This window comes from Peromyscus leucopus, chromosome 4 (assembly GCF_004664715.2).
Source record: "Peromyscus leucopus breed LL Stock chromosome 4, UCI_PerLeu_2.1, whole genome shotgun sequence".
Lineage (NCBI taxonomy): Eukaryota > Metazoa > Chordata > Mammalia > Rodentia > Cricetidae > Peromyscus > Peromyscus leucopus.
The window spans coordinates 122,065,436-122,089,408 of record NC_051066.1 but is presented as its reverse complement, the minus strand read 5'-3'; the positions used below and the strand labels follow the sequence as shown (position 1 = coordinate 122,089,408).

Sequence of the window (23,973 nt, the reverse complement as noted above, 5' to 3'; positions counted from 1 at the left end):
GTGCATCTGCTTTCCAGATACCCTTGATTGTGTATATTCCAGGTTTACACTTGAACCGGAAGCAGATCATGGATGCAGGCAAGGTTTTCCTGTGCCAGAAATATCACTTCCTTGTATTCTATGTAAGGTCATTGGCTCAAGGAGACTGGACACCAGGGTGAGAGACTCTCATGCCTGTCCTTCAGTTAACCTCAGTACCTTCAGATGCAGGGACTGAGTCATGCTCCATCCTGCAGGCTTCCTAACTCAACTCTCCTGGCCCTCACCCCTCAGCTTGCTAACCTAGAATTTTCAGATCCCCCCACTTTGTTGTGCAGATCCATTTCCTGATCTTTTCTTGGAGACTGGCAGTACCTCAGAACTGTGTGTTCCCTCTTTTATTTAAAACTTGGCCTCCCGACTGACACTCCACATTTTCAGTGACCAGAAAGTAGACAACAAAAAGGAAAGCAACATGGCTGAGCCTCAACTCCCTGAAAATCTGCAGCTCGTCATCTGCCCACGGGGCTAGATTCATCTCGGATTAACTGCCTTTCATGGAAGACTGAACAGTGACTACCTGGAGGGAACTCATGTACTTGAGGCTTATTTATTCAGGAAGATGTGTAGACACATGCTTTGGCATGAGATCTTGTAAAAGGGCTGTGTTGCTACAGCTTCTCTGTGGCTTAGTCATCAGCAAACCAGGGCCCCAAACCTACACTGGGCCTAACTGGGGACAAGGCAAGAAAAGACAATCTACACTCAGCCCTTCTCATGTGCCAAACCCCAGGATGCACACAGTATGCGCAGGTTGTTTAACAGGCCTCTGAATTACTCAGAGGCTAACACCACCTCACTGTACAGATGAGAAAGCCAAAGCCGAATGCCAGGACTAGATGTCTGTGGGCATCAAAGTCTGGGCTCCTTCCCATCAGGCCTGCCCTCGCTCTCTGACAAACACTTACTGTATGTGCTTTCCTTTATAGCAAACTCCTTGAGCGGTGCTCCAAATTCACAGGGCAGGCGAAGGGAGAGGACTTTCTTCTGCATTTTGGAGGATTTACGAACCAAAAAGATCTAGTAGAAGGAAGGGAAAACTCAAGTTAAGAAGATGAGAACCTGGGTACATAATTTTCCTTACATATGATACCCGTGCATAGAACAGCCTTCCCAACAGAACTATACAGCTTGGTGAAGAACGCGCTGTAGCTGAAGTTTTCCTGTGTCCTGGCCTGCCAGCAGTCAGGACAAATCTCTCCCACTTGCGTCCCCCAAGTAAGCACACAGAGGCTTATATTAGTTATAACTGCATGGCCATGGCTCCGGCTTTTTGCTAGCTAGCTCTTTTGTCTTTTATCAGCCCATAACTATTAATCTATGTATCGCCACATGTTCCGTGGCTTTACATGTGGTCCCATTACATGTTGCTCCTTGGGCAGCTGACTGGCTTCTCTCTCAGCCTTCTTCCTGTCTCTCTCTTTGAATTTCCCACCCGCCTCTAATCTGCCTTGCCATAGGCCAAATGGCTTTATTTATCAACCAATCAGAGAAACACATATTCACAGCGTACAGAAAGACATTCCCCCATCAACACTCCACAGAGAAAGCTCAGAGCTTATTGGAGACCCCTTGCTTTCAAAAGGGGCTTAGAAGAACCCTACATCCACCCGACCCAACTTTATCCACAAAGCTTAAAATGTCCCTTGTCTGCAGAGGCAATGGCAGGCTGGTGACTCTTTCACTGTGGTAAGTATATGCCTTCACCCCCTGTCTCAAACAGGTGTCTTGGTGGGTGAACTTAAATTACAGAGAAGTTCACATAATCAAACTGTAGATGGTAAACTGGGACTTCATTGGCTAAGGTGACTCATGGCATATTTACGAGAGGAACTTGAATTTGTTAAGAGTGAAAAAGCAGTTGTTTTGAAGTTTTAGTTTTTGCTTTTGAGTATGACTTTCTAACTTCTTTTGAAAAATGACTTAATGGGTCAGGTCAGACACATGGAAAAAACCCTCAGGAGAAAAAAAATGGCTGCTGCATTTGGGAGGTGGGTGGGTGTACTTTGAGGTTCATCCCAGCCAACACTGAGGCTGCTTCCTCCAGGTTTCACATACATTTTTTTTTTTTTTTTTTACACCAAATACGTACACTATCTTCACATACATGTTTTACACCAAACCAATTTCCAGGAATGATGTCAAGGTCCCTGGGCCTCTGTCAGTGCAGAGGCAGGCCTGCCATGTGCTGCTGTGTAGGTCAAATGCTCACAGCTCTCTAGCATCATCCACCTGGCCTATAAATCAAATGGGGTGTGTAGTTTGTGGCCTTGGTTAAGTTCTGGTCCCCTACTATAGTGAATGGCCCTTCTTTAAGGAGCTACACTGTCCTGTTCTTTAATTCTCTGTCCTCTGGATTGGAACACCTTACACTCTCTGCTTCTCTCTCGCTACAGCATTTCACACCCCCACTCCAGCTGACCTTTGCTTTTCTCTTCCTACAGTACCCATGATGCTTATCGGGAAAGGAGTGACTGAAAAAGCCTCTTGAGCTTTATTTTTCCCATAGTTCCCATGGGGCATTCATGGAACTCATCTGGTTCACACATCTGAGCACTCAGGCTCTGGGACAGATTAAAATTGAGGCAAATGCTTCCCAAATAGCATCCTGGGTGCATGTGTTTGGGATAAAGGGCCCAAACTCTAAGAGGCAGCTTCCTTAAGAAGTGGGGAACAATTAGGGATGAGTAGTGCACCCCCAGGCCTTGATTCCTAAAACATTGTGGCCTTATCGGGGAGGCCGACAAAGTCAAGCCTATAGAGCACATCCATCCTGAGCCTGCTTCTGTGAGTAACTCTGTGTTGATGCCCAGCTGCACATTCCTTTACATGTTGTCTGTGGCTGCTTTGCCTGACGGAGCCTGTGCCGAGTAGATGTGGCAAATACTGTATGACCAGAAAACCCAACAATATCTATACTCTGGTTCCTTCCAGAGTAGTCCACAGACCTCTGTCTTGGGCAGTTGCTTAATTAAGGATGCAATATTATCCTTAATACATTCATGCCACCAGGGCCAGGCTTCTAGCCACTTGCTTTTCCTCCATCCTCATTCTCGTCTCTGGTCCGCATGGTGCCTGTCCTCTGCCTGCCCCATCTTGTCAGGATAGGCCCTGTCAAGAGTTCAGGTAGGTGGATAGAGAGACTATTCTTCTAGCTTATTCCTCATGCAGGTCTCAGCAGGAATGGCTTATGCTCCACCCCAGGAGGGAAGCAGGGCAGGGTGGGAACAGCTGCCTGGCAATGTCCGGCTTCAGAATTTTTGACAGAAATGCACAAGCACGTAATTCAACTGGTAGACAGGAAAGCCTCACAGGAAGAAGTTTCTGACCATACAGACCAAGGCTAGAGGCAACAGTCTAGTCTGCTAGCCAAGGAATTCTCTCCAAAGATGATCAAATATTGTGCCTCGTGGCACCGAGCTTGTTCTAATGGAATTCTTAGTCCTGTCTGTTTCTGTTTTCAGGAAGGAAAAGAAGAAGCAAAGACAGACAGATTCACAGACAGACAGACTCACTTGTATGGACAGATAATGGCACAGGTAGGCCCTGGCTGCTGCAGGACTCTGATGCTGCTATGGCATTCCTCAGCTAGCTATTGATAGAATTTTCTCCTTACTATACACATATGGCTTAGTTACTTTGTATCTAGCATACGCTTTAAGCCTTATTTTATCTGTGACTTTCTCTATTTGTCTTTTGTTTGGACATTGCACAAAGTGCTGTCCACCAGAACGGTCTACAGTGATGGAAAGAGTTGCTATCCTGGGCCACCCGCTATGGCAGTAACATGTAGGTGCTAAGTACAAAAAATTGAGTTAGTGAAACTCAATAACCACGTTGCTAATTTCATTCACTCCAATGTGAGAGAGTCTAAATAGCTATATGCAGGCGAGACCGACAGCACCAGGTATGCCAGTCATGGATTAATGGGTTTTTTGTTTTGTTTTGTTTTTAAGGAACTTCTATAGAGCAGTAGAATGGTATGTATGTATGTATGTATGTATGTATGTATGTATGTATGTATTTATATCTAAAGTTGACACCAGGTATCTTTGTCAATTACTCAATACTTCATTTATTGAGGCCTCTCAATTGAATCCAGAGCTCACAGATTGGTTGGGGGAGCCAAAGTTTAGTCCTCATACTTTGTATGACCAGTGCATTATCTACTCAGCCATTCTCCATCTTTCTTTTTTCTCTTTTCAAAGAGAGTCTTTCTACATAGCCCAGGCTGGTCTTGAACCTAGATCCTCCTGCCTCAGCCATCCAGTGTTAGGATTGCAGACATGGGCTACAGTGCCTATCGGTAGGGTAAGCATGCTGAATAAGAGAAATCAATGGTCCTGGATAGGTAGTAGCTGCTGAAACAGAATCTGACTTAGATTCACATGGAAAGTGACTGAGAAAGACCAAAAACAAAACAAACAAACAAACAAAACAACAACAACAACAAAACCCAACACTGGTAGCCTGAGAAGACAAGTCTATGGCTCACACAACTTCTTAAGGTTATGGCCCCAGATGTATGGTTGGGCCCCCTAGGGTCCTCAGACTCAGAATGAAGGGAGAGCATCAGGTCAGACAGGGAGCCAGAACCAGGCCCTGAAGGTCAGGCCTAGGACCTCTGGCCAGGGCTCTTCCTTCCTTTGATGCCCTGGCCCCCTGCTGAGCCATACAGTCTGATCATCGAGCAGATGAAAACAGGAAGACAGACCTGGAAAAGGTTTGCTCTCAGAAACTGCCTTGTGGACTCCAGAATTCCCCTGCATTGTATTTGAGGTCTACACTGGAAGCCACCTAGAAGACGGGAAGAACTTTCTGGAACTATCTCTAAGTGTTTCTCTGTCAGGTAGCAGCATGCCTGCCCCAACCTCCCCCGAGTCTTGGGTCTTACCCCTGGAGGCTGGTTCTGCAGAACCTCTGCTGCCTCCTCCTCACTCAGACTCAGCTGCAGCCATATGGGATGAGTGTGGAGGAGCCGGTCCAGAATGCTGAGCCTATTGGAGAGGCTGTCATAGCCAGAGTCTCGGGGACACGTCTTCCCATCCTTGTCTTCAGAATAGCCATCATCCTTGTGTCTCACCATGCTAGAAGAAAGAAAAGGACAGGGCTCAAAGGACTGATCCCACCCCTAGGAACTTACTGGGCAGACCTGTCATAGGATGTGGAGCATCCTAAGGACATCACCCTTCTATCTAAAGATCTTGAGGACAAACATGTTTTATCCACTAATATAAAAGGAAGCACTTTGTATGCAATGGCCCAGCCCTCTACCTCTACCCCTATTTTCAAAAGGTTCTAAATACTATAAAGACTATTATTATTTGACTTAGGTTTGTTTGTCTTTGGGCATAAAATATTTCTTACTTGGAGGACAGACCTTTAAACTGCTAAACTTCAGATACAGTTGTAGCTAGAGCTTTCCTGCCTTGACCACAGTCAGGACAAATCTTTGTCACCCGCCAGTCCCACAGCCGCTCAGACCCAACCAAGTAAACACAGAGACTTACCTAGCTCTGCCTACCAAGTGCTGGGATTAAAAGCGTATGCCACCACTGCCCTGCTTTCCTATGGCTTGCTAATAGCTCTGACCCCCGGGCAACTTTATTTATTAACATACAAATAACATTTTAATACAAATAAAATATCACCATAAATGCTTAAAGACATTTGTCACAAACACAAGTACTGTTGCCCTTTATAGGCAAATCACACTTGGGGATATTTGTTCTGTATATAAATGACTGGTTTTCTTTTCTTTTTACAAACCTAAGCATTCTTTATCCCCAACATTAAGAATAATAAAAATATCATAATTCAATGGTGCTGTGCTATTCATAAAAGCCAACAAATGTATGCCCTAAAAGCTTTTTATAGTTGGGTGTGGTGTGGTGGCACACGCCTTTTATCTCAGCAGTCAGGAGGCAGATCTCTGTGAATTCAAGGCCAGTCAGGGCTACATGTTGTCTCAACAACAACAAACAAACCCCAAAACCACAAATAAACAATAAATTGATGCATTATATTACTCAGCTACAATATGGAATGCTCCCACAGGGTCAATCTGGAAAATATCATGCTAAATGAGAAGAGCCAGGTATGTAAATCCATCCCATTTTGTGGTGGGGGAAAGGGGTCACTGAGCTAAGGTCATGGTATTGGGTATTGTATAACTCTATTACACAAATTCCGAGTAGGAAGAGACCCAGGGAGAGAGAGTAGGTTAGTGGTTGCCTGAGAATAAAGGGGAGGGAGAAATGAGCAGGGACTACAAACAGGTACTAGGTAACTCCGGGAGTGTGGTATACAGTAATGGCAAGAAATGCACAACATCATGAATACACTGAAAACCCCTGAATGACTCATGCCTTTCAAATGGGGAGGTTTTGTGGTCCGTAGATCATAGCAACAAACAAGCCATATCGACCTCCTTTGGTGCCAACACCTAACTCTAGGTGAGAAATAAGAAAACTGAGGCTTGAGGACGCATGGAGCTGCTGGTCTCTTCCCAAGCCCTCCTTGAAGCACTACACTGTGAGTACTATGGTGCTGGTCTAGGTACACATGTGTATTACATGTGTATTACATGTATAATTCTAGCATTTGGAAATGAAGGTAGATGGATCAAGATTTCAAGGTAGCCAGGTGTGGAGCTCAGGCCTTTGATCCCAGTAGAGACAGTTTGATCTCTTTGAGTTGGAGGTCTGACTGATGTACCTAGGGAGTTCCAGGCCAGCCAAGGCTACAGGTGAGATCCTGCTTCAAAAACAAAAGTAAACAAAAAGCAAAACAAATCACAAACGAAAGGATCAGGAAGTCAGATCTTGATCGAGGGCATGTCCTTGCTCAGAGGGAGAGTATTGAAATTCTAGTCCAAGATTGCTTGGTTCTGGGGACCCTCTTCCTCTCTCACACTCAGCACTGACACCTTCCCTGGCTTTAAGGGACCAGGTCCCCACCATGGTCCCAGAGTAGCCAGCAGGAATGTCACACTTGATCCTTGTGTCCAAAGGCACAGGCTTAGTGTGGGGTACATCCAGTCATCAAACATGCCCAGTGTGTGTCCTGGATAAAGCCCTAAGACTGGGAAGGACGGAGAATGGAAGACTGCAGAAAGGAAACATGAGATTGTCCATCTCTGTCACTGTCATGGAGACAAAAGGAGAACACTAGGACCACCAGGGAACCCATCCCACCCCTTTCCCAGTATCTTGGTTTTATATAGATCTAAACAGCTTCATGTTTCATTTATCATCTAGATGCGTACCTCAAGCACCAGCTACACAAGAAGCTTAGGCAGAAGGATCACTTGAACCCAGGAGACTAAGGCCAGTTCTGGCAAGCCAGTGAGGTCGTCCCAGCACACACACACACACACACACACACACACACACACACACACACACACACACACACACAATCAAAGAGAAGTCGTGCTTTTTGTGTTGTTTTTGCTCAAATACATGCAAGTTTTCTTTTAATTTGGCTGTCAGTTTTCAGAAAGAGGAGTCTGTGTCAGAATAAGGGAAGGTGCTGCCCCTTCTGCAAAAGCCACCACAGTCCCTCTGGGTGTTCTAAAGTGACTCCTCATGGGGGTCAAAGAGCACACTCTTGAAGCAGGTGTGAAGACTCCTATCACACAAGTGAGCCAACTGAAGACCATTGCCTCTCCACCCCACCCATCTACAAATGTCATCCAAGAAACTCAGACAGGGTCAGAGGTGAGACTGCACACCAGATAAAGTCAATGAGACTTTGAGGTGGGGTGTGGGTAAGGGGATCACAATGGAAACCATACTGGAAGACTATAACTTGCCAAATTTGTGAGCCTGTGTAGGAATCCTCTGGGGACTGGTGAAGCTGGAGACTCCTGGTTTTGACCCCCAAGATTCTGATTTTGTGGGTCAGAGCCACCTGGTTCCCTCAAACTCTGGGGAACACTGATTCAGTCCACTTGAGGATGTCACTGTAAGGAACTCGAGGCTGGCGAACTAGGTAGGGAATGTGAACTTTGGATTCTGATCAGTTAACTGGTTTTCTTCGAGGGCTGGAGGAGGGGAGTGGTAACACACTACTGAAGGAATGCCAAAAGTTCAAAACAAGTACTTCAGAGCCACAGATACACGGTAGTATAGCGCTGGCCTAGTATCTTCAAGGCCCTAGGCTGGCTCCTCAGCACTTCAAACCAAACCAAACCAAAACAGAAAAACCATAGCGCCACATTTCCCCACCGTCTCCAATCTGCCATATATTATCAAGTCCAAATCTGACAGTGTCTGACAATGGTGTTCCTCCCAGGTGTTCTGAGCAAGTAAGAAAGCATTTCACTTCTTCTTAGAAGGTCACATCCCACAAATCCTCCCTGGTTTGAAGTTGTTGTTTTTAAAAATGCTCTTTGTTCTGATGATTGGCCTCAGCCTAAGCAGCCAGGGCCCAGACAGGAAGATGGTGAGTAAGATTCATGGAGCCTCATAAAGAAGAAACCATAAATTAGACCTTGCAATTAGTCTTTGGCACAAACTTGATCCAGCCAGCCACGTGAGGTTTATAGTGTATTATTAGAGGACCAAGTGGCTTTTATCAGGAATAATCTTCAGGAAAGAGCTGACGGATGACATATGGACTGTCAGGTGGATGCTCTCACCCCCTCCAGAGCCCCCTTTCCAGGACAGGAGTCCACACTCTGGTTGTTAGGGGGACTGGCTACCAACAGCTTATAGCCTCCTCATTCTCCTGGAAATGCCTGGGAAGTTATGTCTGCTCTCCCCCTGGGAAACAACCACTGCCCATGACATACAGATGTGGCTGGAGAAGGGAGTGGCCTTCTCTCAAGGTGGGGCATTTTAGAGTGGGATTTGGCAGAGCCCACATTTTTGCCTTGCTTCCCTTTCTGTCTATCCCCCTGCTCCCAAGTGCCTCCTTCTAGAAACTATCTGCACAGGAATTTGTGCATCAGGCTCTGCTTCTAGGGAGCTCCACCTAAGACCGAGCCACCGAGAGGAACAGAAGCCATTGATTTCTAAGACAGACAGCTATCTCTATGTAAATCAGTGCTGGCAAAGGCTGAGTGGCTTAGAAAGGTAATAAGGCATCCCATGATACAATCCAGGCATTTATAATAATGACATGGTCCCCAGTGAGGTGTCCCAGGGCCAGCCTCAAGGATGGAAGCATGGTATCCCTCTTCTGATTGGTCCAGGCATGTGAGACCTTGACCAGTTCTGAGCCTCATTTTTCTCGTTTGTAAATAGTACCTCCAACACCAGGTGGTGATTATGCCTTAAGGCTCACTTGCCTGAGAGCAAGCAAGGATTGTGACCTTGTGCTAAGTCCAGTTGATAAAAGACCATAAGGAAAGACCAAAGGACCATGGTGGCAAAGAAGGGGCTTAAACACAGAAGGGAATAAGAAAGAGGAACAGGGGAGAGTCAAAATATGCAGGCTCTACATTAATAGTGAACATATATGATGTGAAAGCAAAAGGGAATATCTGAAGGGAGGAGAGGTTTATCAAAGGACAGAGGAGAGGATGGAAGGAAGAGAATAAACACCCACTGGGAAACTCATAGCCTGCATCTGTTGTCGTGGAAACAACAGCCCAGCATCATGACTCTGAGTTAGGGCTCTCTAGCACCGGATGCCCCTTAGTCACACGTGACTTAAGGCTCTTTGGAGCATAGGATGAAGGGGCCTTTCCACTTTCTTCATTTCTAGGCACCAGACATTAGTAGCTGGAGGAGGTGGAAGGGTCAGTGAGGACATCAAGAGAACCCTCAGCGGAACAGCCAGGCTGACACTTGACTTAGTTTTATTAGAATCAGCAGGATTAGGTTCAGTCCTGAGAAACCGCAGATTCCAAAGGACAGATGTTCTTTCACTTTCTGATCAGACCCTGGGAGTCAGAAGAGACCACAGTGCAGCCCCTGATGGCCAGTCCTAGTGTCCACAGTATATCCAGAGGTTTTCTTGAACATTCCACTACACTGCTCTCTCTACCATATACCATCCAAAACAACATATCTAAAGTGTTTATTCTGACTTTATAATTTTGTCTTTTTCAATCAAACATGAGATAGTAAAGTAAAAATATATAAAAAATTAGAAGTTGGGGTGTATAACCTAGAGGTATAGTCGAAGATGGGCATAATCTTGGGTTTGATTCCCAGCATAGACCAAAATAGATATGTTAATTAATTAACTAATTAGTTAATTAAAATTGATGTGAGGTTGTTTCTATGGGAAAAATATTAGCACAGTAAATTCAGTCCATAATTTTCCAGATGTAAGAATCCTAGTTCAGGTGTTAATAACAATAAAAAAAAAAAAAAAAAAAAAGAGCAAAATGCCGAGTTCTTACTGTCAATCAAGAACAGTCCGTGTCCACCTGGCTGTTACGTCTCAGCAGATGTGCAGTGCTCTGGACGGTTCAGCCTTCAGCCTTGGAGTGTAGGTACTGCCAAATAAAAATTATAGGACTCCATTGTTATAGACTAAATTCCTGCCCTAGGCCTCAATGGGGAGCCTGAAATAAAAATGGAGTCACTGCTGCTCATGGCCAAACCCAAGTCAAGTTGATATCTGTCCTCCAAAGAATTCTAAGAATAGACAATTCCCAACACGGAATCAAGAGAGAGAGAGAGATAACAGCCAATTCCTAAACAAAAAGGTTTCACAATTGACTTAACAACATTCCCTCTGCCTTAATTAAGTAAAAAGGTAACAGGAAGCAGCCCTATGCTAACCAGTTACTTATTTGGTTTTTTTGCTTGTTTGTTTTGGTTTGGTTTTGAGACAGTGTTTTTCTATGTATCTCTGGCTGTCCTAGGACTTGATATACAGACCAAGCTGACCTCCAATTCACAGAGATCCGCCTGCCTCTGCCTCCCAGGTACTGGGATTAAAGTTGTGCGCCATCATCACACCCAAGCCCTCTCTCTTTTCTGTTTTTATTTTTGTTTCTTCAGTACAGGGTTTCTTTGTATTACAGCTTTGACTGTCCTGGAACTCGCTCTATAGACCAGTCTGGCCTCAAACTCACAGAGATCTGCCTGCCTCTGCCTCCCGAGAGCTGAGATTAAAGGCGAGTGCCATCACCACCATCTGGCCCTCTCTCCTCGTTTAAGACAAGGTTTTATTATGTAGCCCAGGCTGGCTCAATTTGTAATTCCCCTACCTCCATTCCTCACAGCCCACCTCCTGGATGCCAGGGTTAGGCACCCTCAGGAGACCTTCCCTTAGATCTCCTTCTATTACTCTCTTCCTCTTCCCACCTTACAGAGAAAGCAACTTTGAAACAACCAAACCAGTTTTAGAAATCTTTCTGGTTTCTGGCTATACAACAACCTCTGTCCTTGGCTCCTTACTACACTCATTCTGATTTATGGAATGATACATTGTTCCATCCTACAATTGATAAGATCTTTAAACTAAATTCTAATTTTGTCTTCCCTTTGTCTGAACAAAGTGCAGTAAGCTTATATAAACAAATAAAACAAAAAGATCCCTAGACCTTCTCTTTGTGTGTAAGAAACATCTCTATTGAGTTAAATAACTCAATTAATTGAATTAATTGGGCACCTTTTGTCATTTAAAATAGTATGTATCTCATTTTTCTTTTAAGGCTAAAAGGTTTGTTTGTTTTTAAATTAAACATTTCAGGCCAGGGAGATGTCTCAGCTAGTAAAAGCACTGGTCACACAAGCCTCACAACCTGCACTGAGTCCCTGCATCCCAGGTAAAAAGTACAGAGTAATCCTAGCATCCCTACAGTGAAATGAGAGGCCAAGACAGAAAGCTCTCCCAACAGAAGAATTTCCCAAAAGGCCAAAGGCCAACTAGCCCGGAGTACTCAGCACAGCAGCAAAAATAAGACAGAAGGCGAGACTCGGAAACGTTGACCTCCATGTGTGTGTGTGTGTGTGGAATGACAAGTCCTTAATGGAATTAAGCGAAAACAACTGGCCCCTTGCTTTCCCGGTGCTTATATGTGAGAGCCTGTGTCCACCCAGCACACATGTTCACATATCTGCCTTGGAATCTGGTGTGTTCAAGGTCCACCTTCATGGACAAAGACATCTTTATGCTTGATCAAGGTTTTTGTTTTGCTTCTACTTACAAATTTACTGATGAGCCATGGAAATCTAGTCACTTGGAGACATTGGAAAGGGCTAAGTAAATGCTCAATCAGGCTCCTCCAACCTGTCAAAACTGAGCTCAAATCCAACTCTCCTCCCCACTCTCCTTCAGCTACAAGGAACCCATGGCTTGGATCTCCTCACTGCCATCTGCATATCTCCAAGGCATTAATTCCTTCACAGGCTGACCTCACATGAACCATACTCAGACTCAGTCCAGAGCAGGCATGAGTAGGAGGCGGTATTCAGATAGCCCTTGCTCCTGAGGAAGCGGGGACACTCATGAGCATTTGGTCTGAGCTTCATTCTGAGGCCCCTATGTTCAGTCTTAGGCTCAGGCTTTCCCTCAGCCAGGCTCAGAGGAGTCTACTCTGGCTGCTTAGTTCTAGCCTCAGGAGACAAAGGGTTCTTGTTTGTGTGTTTATCAGGAAATGGTTGGCCAAAGTCACCACAGCTATCAAGCTTTTGGCCATTTTGGAGCCTTGGGCAAGGAAGTGGCTTCATCCCTTGCAGACTAACCAGTCTGAGGTTTTAGCAGCTCTTTCCTCATTGCTCATGGATTCCTCTCACAGATGGGCTTCCTAGTTTTAGGGTATAAAGCCAATGATGACTTTTAGCCTAGATTTACAAGGACAGAGTAGGACACTGGTGACAAATATTCTAAGAGTACCGAATCTAGAGTGCTTATTTCAGTACTTAGAGCAGATTATTCCAACAGCAGGAGCTTGGTGCCCAAGGGAGAAACCAGAAAGTAGGTAGTATTGGTGGACCTACCCTTCAGTTAAGGTAGGTGCTGTGATACCTCAGTAAAACCCCCCACTCTATCCCCTTCAGACAAAGAGAAGCTTAAACCAGGATTCCTAAGTGTAGATAAGAACTTAGACCCCTTTTCCCCAGGTGGCTGAATCTGCTACAGGGACTTTGGAAAACAGTCAGGATATTCGACCAAAAGACTAAAAAGGGAGGCAGGTTAAAATAAATTATATGGTCTGTGCCTTTAAGAACTAGCCTCGCAAAGAAAGGGGAGCACTCCTTCCAACCTCCCTGCTGTGAGTGAGAGATTTGGAAGAGCCTCCCTGGAGGCTTATAAACTTAGAAAACACCTTACTTTTGCATTCTGTACCTAAAGTCTCCAGTGGCAGCTTTGGGGACGTGATCTAGGCACAAGACCCTCACTCTATTGTCTCAAAAAGGGGGCCTTAGACAAAGATATCTCAATATAGATAGACCCAGGCCAGTTTCAAGTCCCCAGAAATGATGGTGCCAGTCCCAGGAACAAAAGAACAGAGTCAGGATGTCTGATGGTAACCAATTAACCACGAGATGCCCCTCTCCAGAGATAACATGACCAGATCCTGGAGAGGAGTTGTAAAACTCCTGACAGGGCAAACAGATAAGCTAGAATAAGATAAAGTTCAGGCACGGGAAAAACTGGACCAATCAAGGATGGACCCGTACTACCCCTCTCCCCTCTAAGAAATTTTATGAGTTTTGCCTATAAAAACTAACTTCCCCAAGAAAGAATAACTCTTCTTTGCCTCACTTGAGATGGCTTGAGTTGAGTTCCCTGTCATGACTTGTAACAGATAAACCTTGCTTTTACATTCTGGTATGCTCGTCCTTGGTGGTCTCTCTGGGGGTTACGATCTGGGCACAACAGGTGCCTTGCAGGAGGCTTGTAGAAACACTGAGGGAGGGGCTGGAGAGATGGCTTAGAGGTTAAGAGCACTGGCTGCTCTTCGAAAGGTCCTGAGTTCAACTCCCAGCAACCACATGGTGGCTCACAACCACCTGTAATGAGATCTGGTGCCCTCTTCTGGCGTGCAGGGACACATGCAGGAAGAATACTGTGTACATAATAAATATTAAAAAAAAAGAAAGAAAGAAAGAAAGAAAGAAAGAAAGAAAGAAAGAAAGAAAGAAAGAAAGAAAGAAACACTGAGGGACATATACCAAAGGGGCTTTAGCATTCATCCCATGAGTTCTTATTCATCTGTAATCTAACTACCTGTCCCTGGCACATACGAATATGCCTCACTGCCGGGCCCAGGCTTCTTGCTTCTGAGAAGTTAGCTCTTGGGCTGTCTTCAGAAGTAAGGACCAGACAGAGGGTGGAGTCTTATGTATATCATGATTTTGCTGTTGGGAGTAGCAAATCCTCGAACCAGTAGCAAAATGCCTGGCAGTGGCCAATCAGATACCATGTTTCGTGGGGAATGAATGAGTCCAGGGTTTCTTAGAATTGGGGGAGGTGGTGACAGGTGGCAGGGCTGAGGGTCAATAGTGTTTCAGAAAATGTAGGCTCCTTATGAAGACAAACAAATAAAGGTCCTATACAGAAAAAAAATGCACCTAATAGAAATATTTCCGGCACAAATAACAATACCTCACACATATGCCAAGCAAACAAAACTTCCCAGAAACCTTCCGTTTCAAAAACACCTAGTGGCTGGTTGATGTTTGATGATTGCTTAATACCTCCAGGCACTGCAGCAGTCCCCGACTCTCCAGGCTAGACCAAACCCCTGTGGGTAACCGTAAGGTCTGGAGACGAAAGGAGGCTCAGGTCCATTCCAGATGGCATAAGGCCCTAGAACACAAATTCTGTTTCCAGCATAAACGTCGGCAGATGACCTGAGAACCTGAGGAACCTTCTACCCACTGGTTAAGACGGGAAGGGTGATGGCTGAGGACTAGGGAACCGCGTTCTTGTAAGATCTCTGCGTGTTTAGCTGAGATGGAAGGGATAGTTAAGCCATCCAACTTAACTCCTTATTCGAGGTGAAAATGATGTAACAAAACAAAACCCAAACAGAACCCACACAAGTCCAGTTTCCTGAGTTGTGGCTGCCATTTTGTTGATTTTTGTGGTGCCAGAGCCTTGTACACTCTAGGCAAGTGCATTACAGGTCCTAGTTCCACATTTCCAACTTCGGAAGTTTCCCAGCAGCCATGAAGTTGATGCTTTATTTCCCCAGGGACCTCTTATCCTTTCAAACTCTAAAAGGAAAACGAAACTCTACTATATTTTGGGTTATGGATTAGATTTCCAAGTGGCTGAGGGCTATTGCTTCTTGCGGGAGGAAGCCACAACTTCCTGAAAGTGATTTCTAATGCTATGTAGCAGGAGGAATTTTATGAGGCGGGGGAAACACATATTTTTTTTTAGGGCTTTCATTTGATTTTTTAAATTTCTATTTCCTGAGGCCCAGGAGGAAAGTATTTAGAAATGGCGACAAAACCTGATGGCTGTCACCCAAGGCGGCCATTTGCACACAAGAAAGACTGGGGGTGGGGGACAGTGGTGGCGGCGGCGGTGTGGGGGGGGGGGGTGATTTCACCCTGGAGCTTCCTCTCCAGCTCGAGATGAAAAGGCCAGATATGGAGTCAGTGCTGGCAGAGGCTTTCATTTGTTCCTGTAAAAATAAGAAGTGGGAACAAAGAACCTGTTGTCTTGGTTGCCCTTGGAGCTGAGAACAGAGAGAAGAAGGAGCCAGGCGGGCTCAGTCTGCCCCGGCCCTCCAATCCGCAGCTTCACGGGAAGGCATGCATTCTTTGCATTCATGGTTTCTACTACTTAAGTGCTTTTGGCTGTGAGATGCTATTGCCTAGCTGGACCAATTCACTAGCAGAATTCTAACTAAGCAGATACCTTGTGGCGGAGCCAAGCTAGCAGCAGGCAAAGCTGCCAGATTAAAAAAAAAAGGGGGGGGGAGGCTGGGGTACAGCTGCATAGTTGGCACCTACCTCTATAGCACGCACGAGGCCCTGTGCTTGATCCCTAACATCAGACAAATAAAAAAATTAAAGTGTAGGGTGACTCTAACCCTAGAGTATTGCCAATGTTATACCTACAGGGCCAAAGTCTACTGTTGACAGAGATGCCAACCAGGAAACAGAACGGTGCCACTGATCAAAACAGGGATGCCAACTCAACAGTTGCCCTGGCACAGGCCTGGAGTCCTAGATGTTGGGGAAGCTGAAGTAAGAGGATGACTGCAGCATATGGATCCCGGAATAGTCCAGCAACACAGACATTGAAAACAAATGAAAAAGCAGTAACAAAACAAAGGAAGAAAATTACAAACCCCACTAACACGCTAAAACAAAAACAACAACAACAACAACAAAAACCAAAATAGAACCAATTTCTAGGCCTCAGAATGTTTAAAAACAAACAAACAAACAAAAGAAAACTTTGTCATTTGGCAAATATTCATTCGTGACTTACCACTTACATATTTAGCAAAGTAGAACAAAAGCGGAGGGTTATTCACTGAAGAGATAAAACAGCAAAGAGAGAACAGCCCCAGGTCCTTCCTCAGTGGGTGAACTCATGCTTGTTTCATATTTGGTTGGGTTTGGTTTTTTGAGACAGGGTCTCTTCTGTAGCACAGACTGACCACCAACTTACTCTATAGCAAAGGATGACCTTGAACTTGTGATCTTCCTGCCTCCATATCTAAGCGCTAGGATTATAGGCGTGTGGTACCACAGCCAGCTGTTGGGTTTTTGTTTGTTTGTTTTGTTTTTTAGATAGGTCTTGCTCCACCCTCCTGTCTCAGCATCCCTAGTGATGGATGGGAAGAACCTATGCACCACCATTCCCAGGTTCATCAAATTATGTTCATTTCCTGCTGTGTGTTTTCTTCACAATATACATACCAACCATTAGTAATCAAGAAAAATGAAAAGTTAAATTCTCTTTGAAAAAAAAAAATTCTGGATACCAAAAATTGAGACAGACTAAATGGCTCTTTGGGGCATTTGTCTGTTCTTACCTGTTTAATTCTTTAATGGAGTAATGTCAGGTCTTACTTTTCCTAAAACCACCAATGACCTGGAATTCCCCTGCTCTCCTCATTTGGAACCTGGCACATTCCTGTGTCCATCTGTATTCCTCCCATTATATGACACTCATTCATTTACCATTCTCTCCTTTCTATGTCACATAAATCTTCAGGCTCCACTGGGGGAACCATAACAAATTGTACCCACTTAGTAAATACTACCCTTAGGCTGAACTTAATCATCATGCTGTCAACAGTATGAGCAGAGGATTAGACAATCCTTACAGAATTCTTGGAAGCCATATTGAGAACACTCAGTGGCTTGAAATAAGCTGCCATCTAAGGGAATGTCTGGAGAGAAATGGATCAGATTGGCATGTTTATACCCACTACAGGCACAACAGAAAATGTCATCGCCAAACTTTTAATTCCAAAAGACTTGTTCTGTTGAATAGAGCATGTGACCACAGGAGTGAGCACTCCTCATAACCCAGCTCCACACAGTTCATTTTCTGCTGCCTTTCAATCTTGACCCACTTGAAAAGCTTCTCTTTCTGATATCCTTGAGAGGAAATGTGAACGCCCAAGACATGGGAGGAATATGTGTTTACTTCTTCAAATAGACAAGGTCTAAGAAGGAACTACAAACTTGTGAACATCAAACACTTTTTGCAAAGAGCCTAAGATACTACAAGAGAAGCATAGGGTTCTATAGCACATGGTTCCTACGAGCCTCCTATTTTCTGCAGAAACCAGAGCGGAAGTCATAATAAAGGAAGAAAACCACTTGCCTTTCCCCCCATTTTTGCAGTGCTGGTAATGGAACCCAGAGCATTGCAAATGCCAGTCAAGAGTTCTACCACAGAGCTGTACCTCCCAGCTCCCAAGCCAACCCTTCTTTTAAAGATGAGCTTGGCTCAAGTTTTTCACTGATGCTCTAACATGTGCCCCAAGTCTACAGCAACAGTGACCTATGGTTTAAACAGGTTTCCAGATGTGACATGAGAGGAAACTGTTTACTGGCTAACACTGTACATGACACAGATGGCATAAGAAGTCAAAATACTCAATGACTTTGCATCCAGTGGCCTGACTGCCTTTCCGGGGATATCATGAATGAATTCTCTAAAATCTTTAGAAGAGCATCAGAGAATTTAGTCTCTTTGTTATCTGTCTCTTGAAGAAAAAAATGGGAAGGAATAAACTGAGATGGCTTTGAATCTTGTATTTGAAGTTACTAATATTGAGGACCTAAGATTTTTAAATATGGGAAATTGTACTGGATAAAATAATCTTAAAGGCAGAACTATAAATATATCTGTATAATATTTACAGTTATGATGTTGTTAGTGGCCTGAACCAAATTAGTTCAGGAAATGCTGAACATGTCTTCAGACAAATGGACCTTGTGTTGAAGCATACCTGTAATCCCATTGGTCAGGAGGTAGTGACTGCAAGATCAAGAGTTCTAGGTCGCTCAGCACAGAGGCCCAGGACTTTAATCCCAGCACTTGGGAGGCAGAGGCAGGCAGATCTCTGTGAGTTAGAGGCCAGCCTGGTCTACATAGCAGGTTCCAGGCCAGCCAGAGATACTTAGTGAGGTGCCCCCTCCCCTCCCCCCAAAAAAGAGTTCAAAATCATGTTCAGCTACATGGTGAGCTGGAGACCAGCCTGGGCTACATGAGACTCTGTCTCAAAATACAAAAATGTAAAACAACAAATCCAACTCTGAACTGGAACCAAGTCAAATATCTACCAATAGTAGAATGGATTTAATGTTTTGGTGTGTTTATAGGATGCAATATTATTTTTAAAAGTTGAATAAAAGAAGTCACTTTTAGAAGCATATACTGCTATGATTTCAATTACATAGAGTTGGGAAATGGGCAAAGCTAGGGTACATAGAACATGTGTGCTACAAACTGGGTTCAATTCCCAGCATCAAAACAAAGACAAACAATAATCAATAAAAAACCTTTCTATCAGAACTGTCTAGCTCAATGCCAGTCAGGACACTGGCTCAGCATGAAGTGGATGTGACTAGGAAACTCTTGGGGCAGGTTGAGAAGCTGTTTTTGGGACCGAGGTGCAGACTGTGTGGTCTCTCTGTGAAAACTCACCTTAACTATATACTTATGTACTCACTTTTGCTGAATTGTGTTTAACGTAATTGGTGGATTGTTTTAAAAGTGGTACCAGATGGGGTGGAGTTCTTTGAGAAGGGCACAGAACAGTAGATATGGCCACAGCTGTCTCATTAGAGACATGTTCTGATGGAATTCCCTTTCCCCTAGATCTGTAGTTCTCCACTTGTGGGTTGTGATCCCCAAAGACCAACAAAAAATACAGAGATTTTCATTACAACTCAGAACAATCACAAAATTACAGTTAAGGAGTAGCAGCCAAAAGAACTTCATGGTTTGGGGTCACCACAACATGAGGAACTGTATTAAAGGGTCGTCATGATAGGAAGGTTGAGAAGCACTGCCCTTGATGGAAGCCACACTTCTCTCTTGCATTCTGGAGCTTCAAGGGCAGAGAGCGGTGGTTTTGATGTCACTGCTACTGTGAAGCCCCGACTTCCAGGCCAGGCCAATGGCAGAGGGCAACTGCTACATTCTAACAGTACTAACTAGAGCTGGCCAAGGGAGCTTTAAATTCCTGTCTGACCTGGGGGCAGGGTGAGAAGAGAGGAGCTGTTAGGACTACAGACATCACCCAGGCTTCCATCCGAGCCACTGGGCACCAGCAAGGTGGCAGTGGGAGCAATGTCCCTCAATGACTGTGTCCAGCCAGGATCCTCAGGACTCCTGAAAGTCCAGTCTGAGTCCAGAGAATATTTATGTAGCTGTATTTTTGGATCCCTCTTCTCTGTCCTCGGACAGAGGAATACATAGACTGTCAGCTCACAATGATGGCCCAGGGAAGATGAGGATGAAGATGGGCCCACTTCAGTCCCGGAGGATGCTCCCCAACACAGACAACTTTCACCAGGAGGGATGTGGAGCAAAGGCTGTTATGTTCCCATGCCCCTTAGCCTTCAGAAAGACAGAGAGAGAAGAAACTAGAGATACCACACAGAGAGGGCTGACCACCAGGAATAACCCTGCCATCTTCTTCCTGGTTGTTCAGTTTCTTTTTGGTAGAGGGTGGAAGTAGATTTAAACTGCTCTTAATCTAAAAGCAAAGGATCCCAACAATCCAGACCTCAGTACTGATGGAGGAAGCACAGACAGAGACAGAAGGGAAGGGACTCAGGCCCCCTTTTGTGGTCAGGGAAGAAGTCTAAGGTTGATCACACATTTTCAATTTTATCCCCTTCCTTGCTTGCTTGCTTGCTTGCTCCCTTGCATCCTGCTTTGCATCTTTCCTTCCTTGCTTGCTTTCTTGCTTTCCTCCTTTCAAGACAGGCCCTGACTAAGCGATCTAAGTAGTATTTGAACTCACTATATAGCCCAGGCTGGCCTGGGACATGCAATACTCCTGCCTCAGCCTCCGCAATGTTAGGATTACACGTGTTCACTGCCGTGATCAGCACAGCTTTCCTTTCTTTGTGCACTAGTACAGGGGGCATCTTATGCTTGTGATTGGCTTCTGACAAACTAATGAGAATCTTCACAGGGCTGTTGGACACTTATTCTCCCACAGTTAAGGATGATATGCCACATGCCAGACACCACTCTTGGCCCCAAATAAGGAGTAAAACCCCTGCTCTCATGGAGCTGGACCTGCTAGTGTTTGGAGGTAGAAGATGATTAAGTAAGGTAAACAAATCCCTCAGTCCTGGTTCAAGGACCCTTGACAATACCCAAATCTGTGGATATGGAAATCTCTTATATAAACTGGAATCATATTGCTAATAACATACATTTATCTCCTATAAGTGAGACACAGCAGTGTACACTGTAATCTAAACATTTGAGAGGCTGAGGCAGAGGGATCATGGGTTTGGAGGTTAATTTAGGCTGTCTAGCAAGACTGGCCCAAACAAACAAACAAACAGACAAAACTATCTCTGGATTATTTCTAATACCTAACACACTGTAAATAGTTATTATTTTGAGTTGTTTAGGGAATAATGACAAGAAAAAATATGTTCAGTAAAGATGCAGTTTTTAGATAGTATTTTCTGCCTGTGGCTGTGTGATTCCATGGATGCAGAACCCATCAGTTTGGAAGGCTGCTTATCTCCATCCTTACAAGTTCTTTGAAAAAAAATTAAGCAAGCCAAGGAAGGTGGCAGAAGGAAAGGAGGGTTGGGGGGCGACAGTGCTTTGGGAGAAGCACATTCCAGGCAAAGGAACAGCAGGACAAGGCCCGGTTAGGAGACCCCGGTGATGAAGTCAGTGCGGCTCGCACTGGGAGAGAGAGAGAGAGAGAGAGAGAGAGAGAGAGAGAGAGAGAGAGAGAGAGAGAGAGAGAGAGAGAGAGAGAAGATACGGTGGTGTAAGAGGGGCCAGGGAAGGCAGAGAGACCCCACAGGGTCTTGAAGGCTATGGTCAGGATTTTAGTTTCTGATGAAAATCCTCTGAAGAGTTTTGAGCACAGCAGTGATGTGAGTTAGGATTAGGCTGATTGCTGCTTAGATAACAGCCCAGAAAAATGGAAAGAGTGGCAGCCAGGGTACCAATGGTGCTGGTGAGAAGTGGTCCCTTTATGAAGCTGCTTTAATGGGTGAACCTGCTAGGATTTGAAAGTCAATGGGAGTGGGATTATGAGAGAGAGGTACATGAATGGCAGGAAGGTTCTTTCTTGTGTGAGTGGGGTAAAGCAGGACTAGGCCAGAGTGGCTTTGCCCAGGGACCCCAAGGGTTCAGTCATGTTCTCTATAAATTTGATGCACACCTCTGAACTCCTAAAGAGGATCAGCCAAGGGATCCAAGTTGGAAATCACCAACATATAGATGGTATCAAAGCCACAAGGGCAGATGGGGTTGACTTCAGACTCTAGAGTCTTCCTTTGTAAATATCATACATTGTATCTGCCCAGGTCAGGAACTGTGCTAAATCCTTTATGGCCAGTGGCCACATGAGAATGCTATGAAGTTGCTTTAGTATTATTCCCTGATGAGTACAGACATTTCCAGATATCTTCGATAAGGTCAACGGGATAAAGAGGAGCAAACGAAGAGAAGTTCTGGGTATTCCAAGGTGAAGGGGGTCAGGGAACAAGAAATCACAGACTAGAGGCAAGAAGCAGCAGCAGGGAAGGGGAGGGAAGGGGAGGGGAGGGGAAGGGAGAGCCTCAGTAGGTGTGAGGTCCAGACACCAACTTCTGATGCTCTTGCCTCCACCTCCCAATGCCACTGTTAGGGCGCGTGCCCCCGTATCCTGCTTTGAGATGATTTAACGTATCCAGAAGGTTGTTTGCAGGTTATACGCAGTGGTAAGGGTGGAACACAGCTACGATACGTCCCAGCCTTCTTTAATCTCACTTTGAAATGAGCATACTGGTGGAAGAGGTGGCTCCTTGGGCAAAGTTCTTGCTGTGGAAATACAAGGACCCGGGTTTGGATGTCCAGAACCTATGTAACCTATGGACATGGTGGCTTGTACCTGTCTCCCCGGTGCTGGGAGGTGGAGAGGTACTGAGAGCTCAATGGCTGGCTAGTCTAGCTGAAACAATGAACTTCAGCTTCATCAGGCCTGCCTCCCTTCCCCCCGCCAAAAAAAAAAAAGGTGGAGAGCAATGGAGGAAGACCCCTAGAGATGGCTTCTGGCCTCTACAGGTGTGCCTGTGCACCTGCTCGCACACATACACGGGGGTGGGGTTCGGGGTGGGGGTGGGGTGAGCACACGAACCTCCTTCCATCTGGAATGGGGGTAACAGGACTGCAAGAGCGTGCCCAGGGCCTGTGCCTTTGCTGCCAAGAGAACCCAGAGGTACGTCTCTTGCAGCAGCACCAGGGACAGAGCCCCCTTCTATTCCCCTCTCTTCAGATGACAGCGGTTGCCGGTCCCACTTGCGTTAGTAAAGAAATGTCTACGCCATGGAACCCGACCTTTTAAACCTTTGCCCTTGTGTTTCAAGACAGTTGTTTTCCACCCCGACATCCTATTGGCTTTGTTTAATACATTTAAAATGTTATTCTGAAAAGGAGTCCAGGGCATAAGAAAACATTAAGACTGCAAGTACATTCCAGAGTTAACCAGGGAGTGAGCAAATGCTAACACAAGCCAGGGAGTAAAGCTGCCAGGGAACCAGCTTGGTATTTAACGGCAGGTTCCATCAACTGAGGAAGTTCAGGCATTTTGCAATGGCTATGGCTGGGACAGGAGAGGCCCCATCGGACTCAGGCTTGTGGAGAGGGACGTCAGAGGAAGGTGACAGGGGTGCTGAGGTCAGAGAGCAAGATCCCCAAACCTATCTATGCCTTCCACTCAGCCGAGGGGTTCCCTTCACTCTGTGTCTGTCACCTGCAGAGCTTGGGGGTTTGTCTTCCAGCACTGGATTTCCTGGACATGGAAGAAACCGATGTCACTAAATCCTATTCCTTATCAGCCTGGACTCCAGTTTTGCCTAAGCATAACAGTGCAAAGAGTAATGGTCAACCCTGGGCTAAAGTTTCAAGAAGAGCCTTTGAACTACTCTGGATATGAGATGGGAAAAAAAAAAAATCTGTAACTGAAAACCACTATGCACTGTGCATGTGTGCCAAGTTTATGGGTGAAAACAATTTAACTAATCAAAGCCCTTCACATTAGGGTATAAAGAAAAGCCCCCAAAGCCAAGAAGCACGGAGGAACACCTGGCCTAGCCCCATTGCTTTGCAGAGAAGGCCGGGAAGTGGAGGGCACCTAGAACGTGCCCCGTTAAGGCAAATGCAGCTCCTCCTGAGAAGCATGGCATGGCAGCCCTACTGTCTCTCTAACCTAGCACCTGCCTCTCTGGACGTGGTTTTCTCTCCCTCAGCTTAGGCAGAGAACAAGTCAGGCTGGTTTCAAACTGGCTTGGGCAACCAGCAGCACCTAGTTTGCCTGCGTGTCCTGTAACTTGTAAGCAGAACCCA

At 45.3% G+C, this 23,973-nt stretch overlaps 1 protein-coding gene across 6 annotated transcripts in view; it reads right to left on the bottom strand.

Moving 5' to 3' along the window:
• Rin2 (Ras and Rab interactor 2) overlaps window positions 1-23,973 on the bottom strand; it is a 219,938-nt gene that overhangs the window by 37,415 nt on the left and 158,550 nt on the right. For 4 of the 6 annotated variants that reach the window (XM_028881863.2, XM_028881864.2, XM_028881866.2 and 1 more), the window contains 2 exons: window positions 4,934-5,126; window positions 948-1,059 (listed from right to left, as the gene is read on the bottom strand). In XM_028881863.2, coding sequence (XP_028737696.1) covers window positions 948-1,059; window positions 4,934-5,126 — 305 coding nt within the window. Of the gene's footprint in view, window positions 1-947; window positions 1,060-4,933; window positions 5,127-10,396; window positions 10,493-23,973 lie in introns of all 6 variants that reach the window. The other 2 variants (XM_028881867.2, XM_028881868.2) reach the window with 1 other exon arrangement.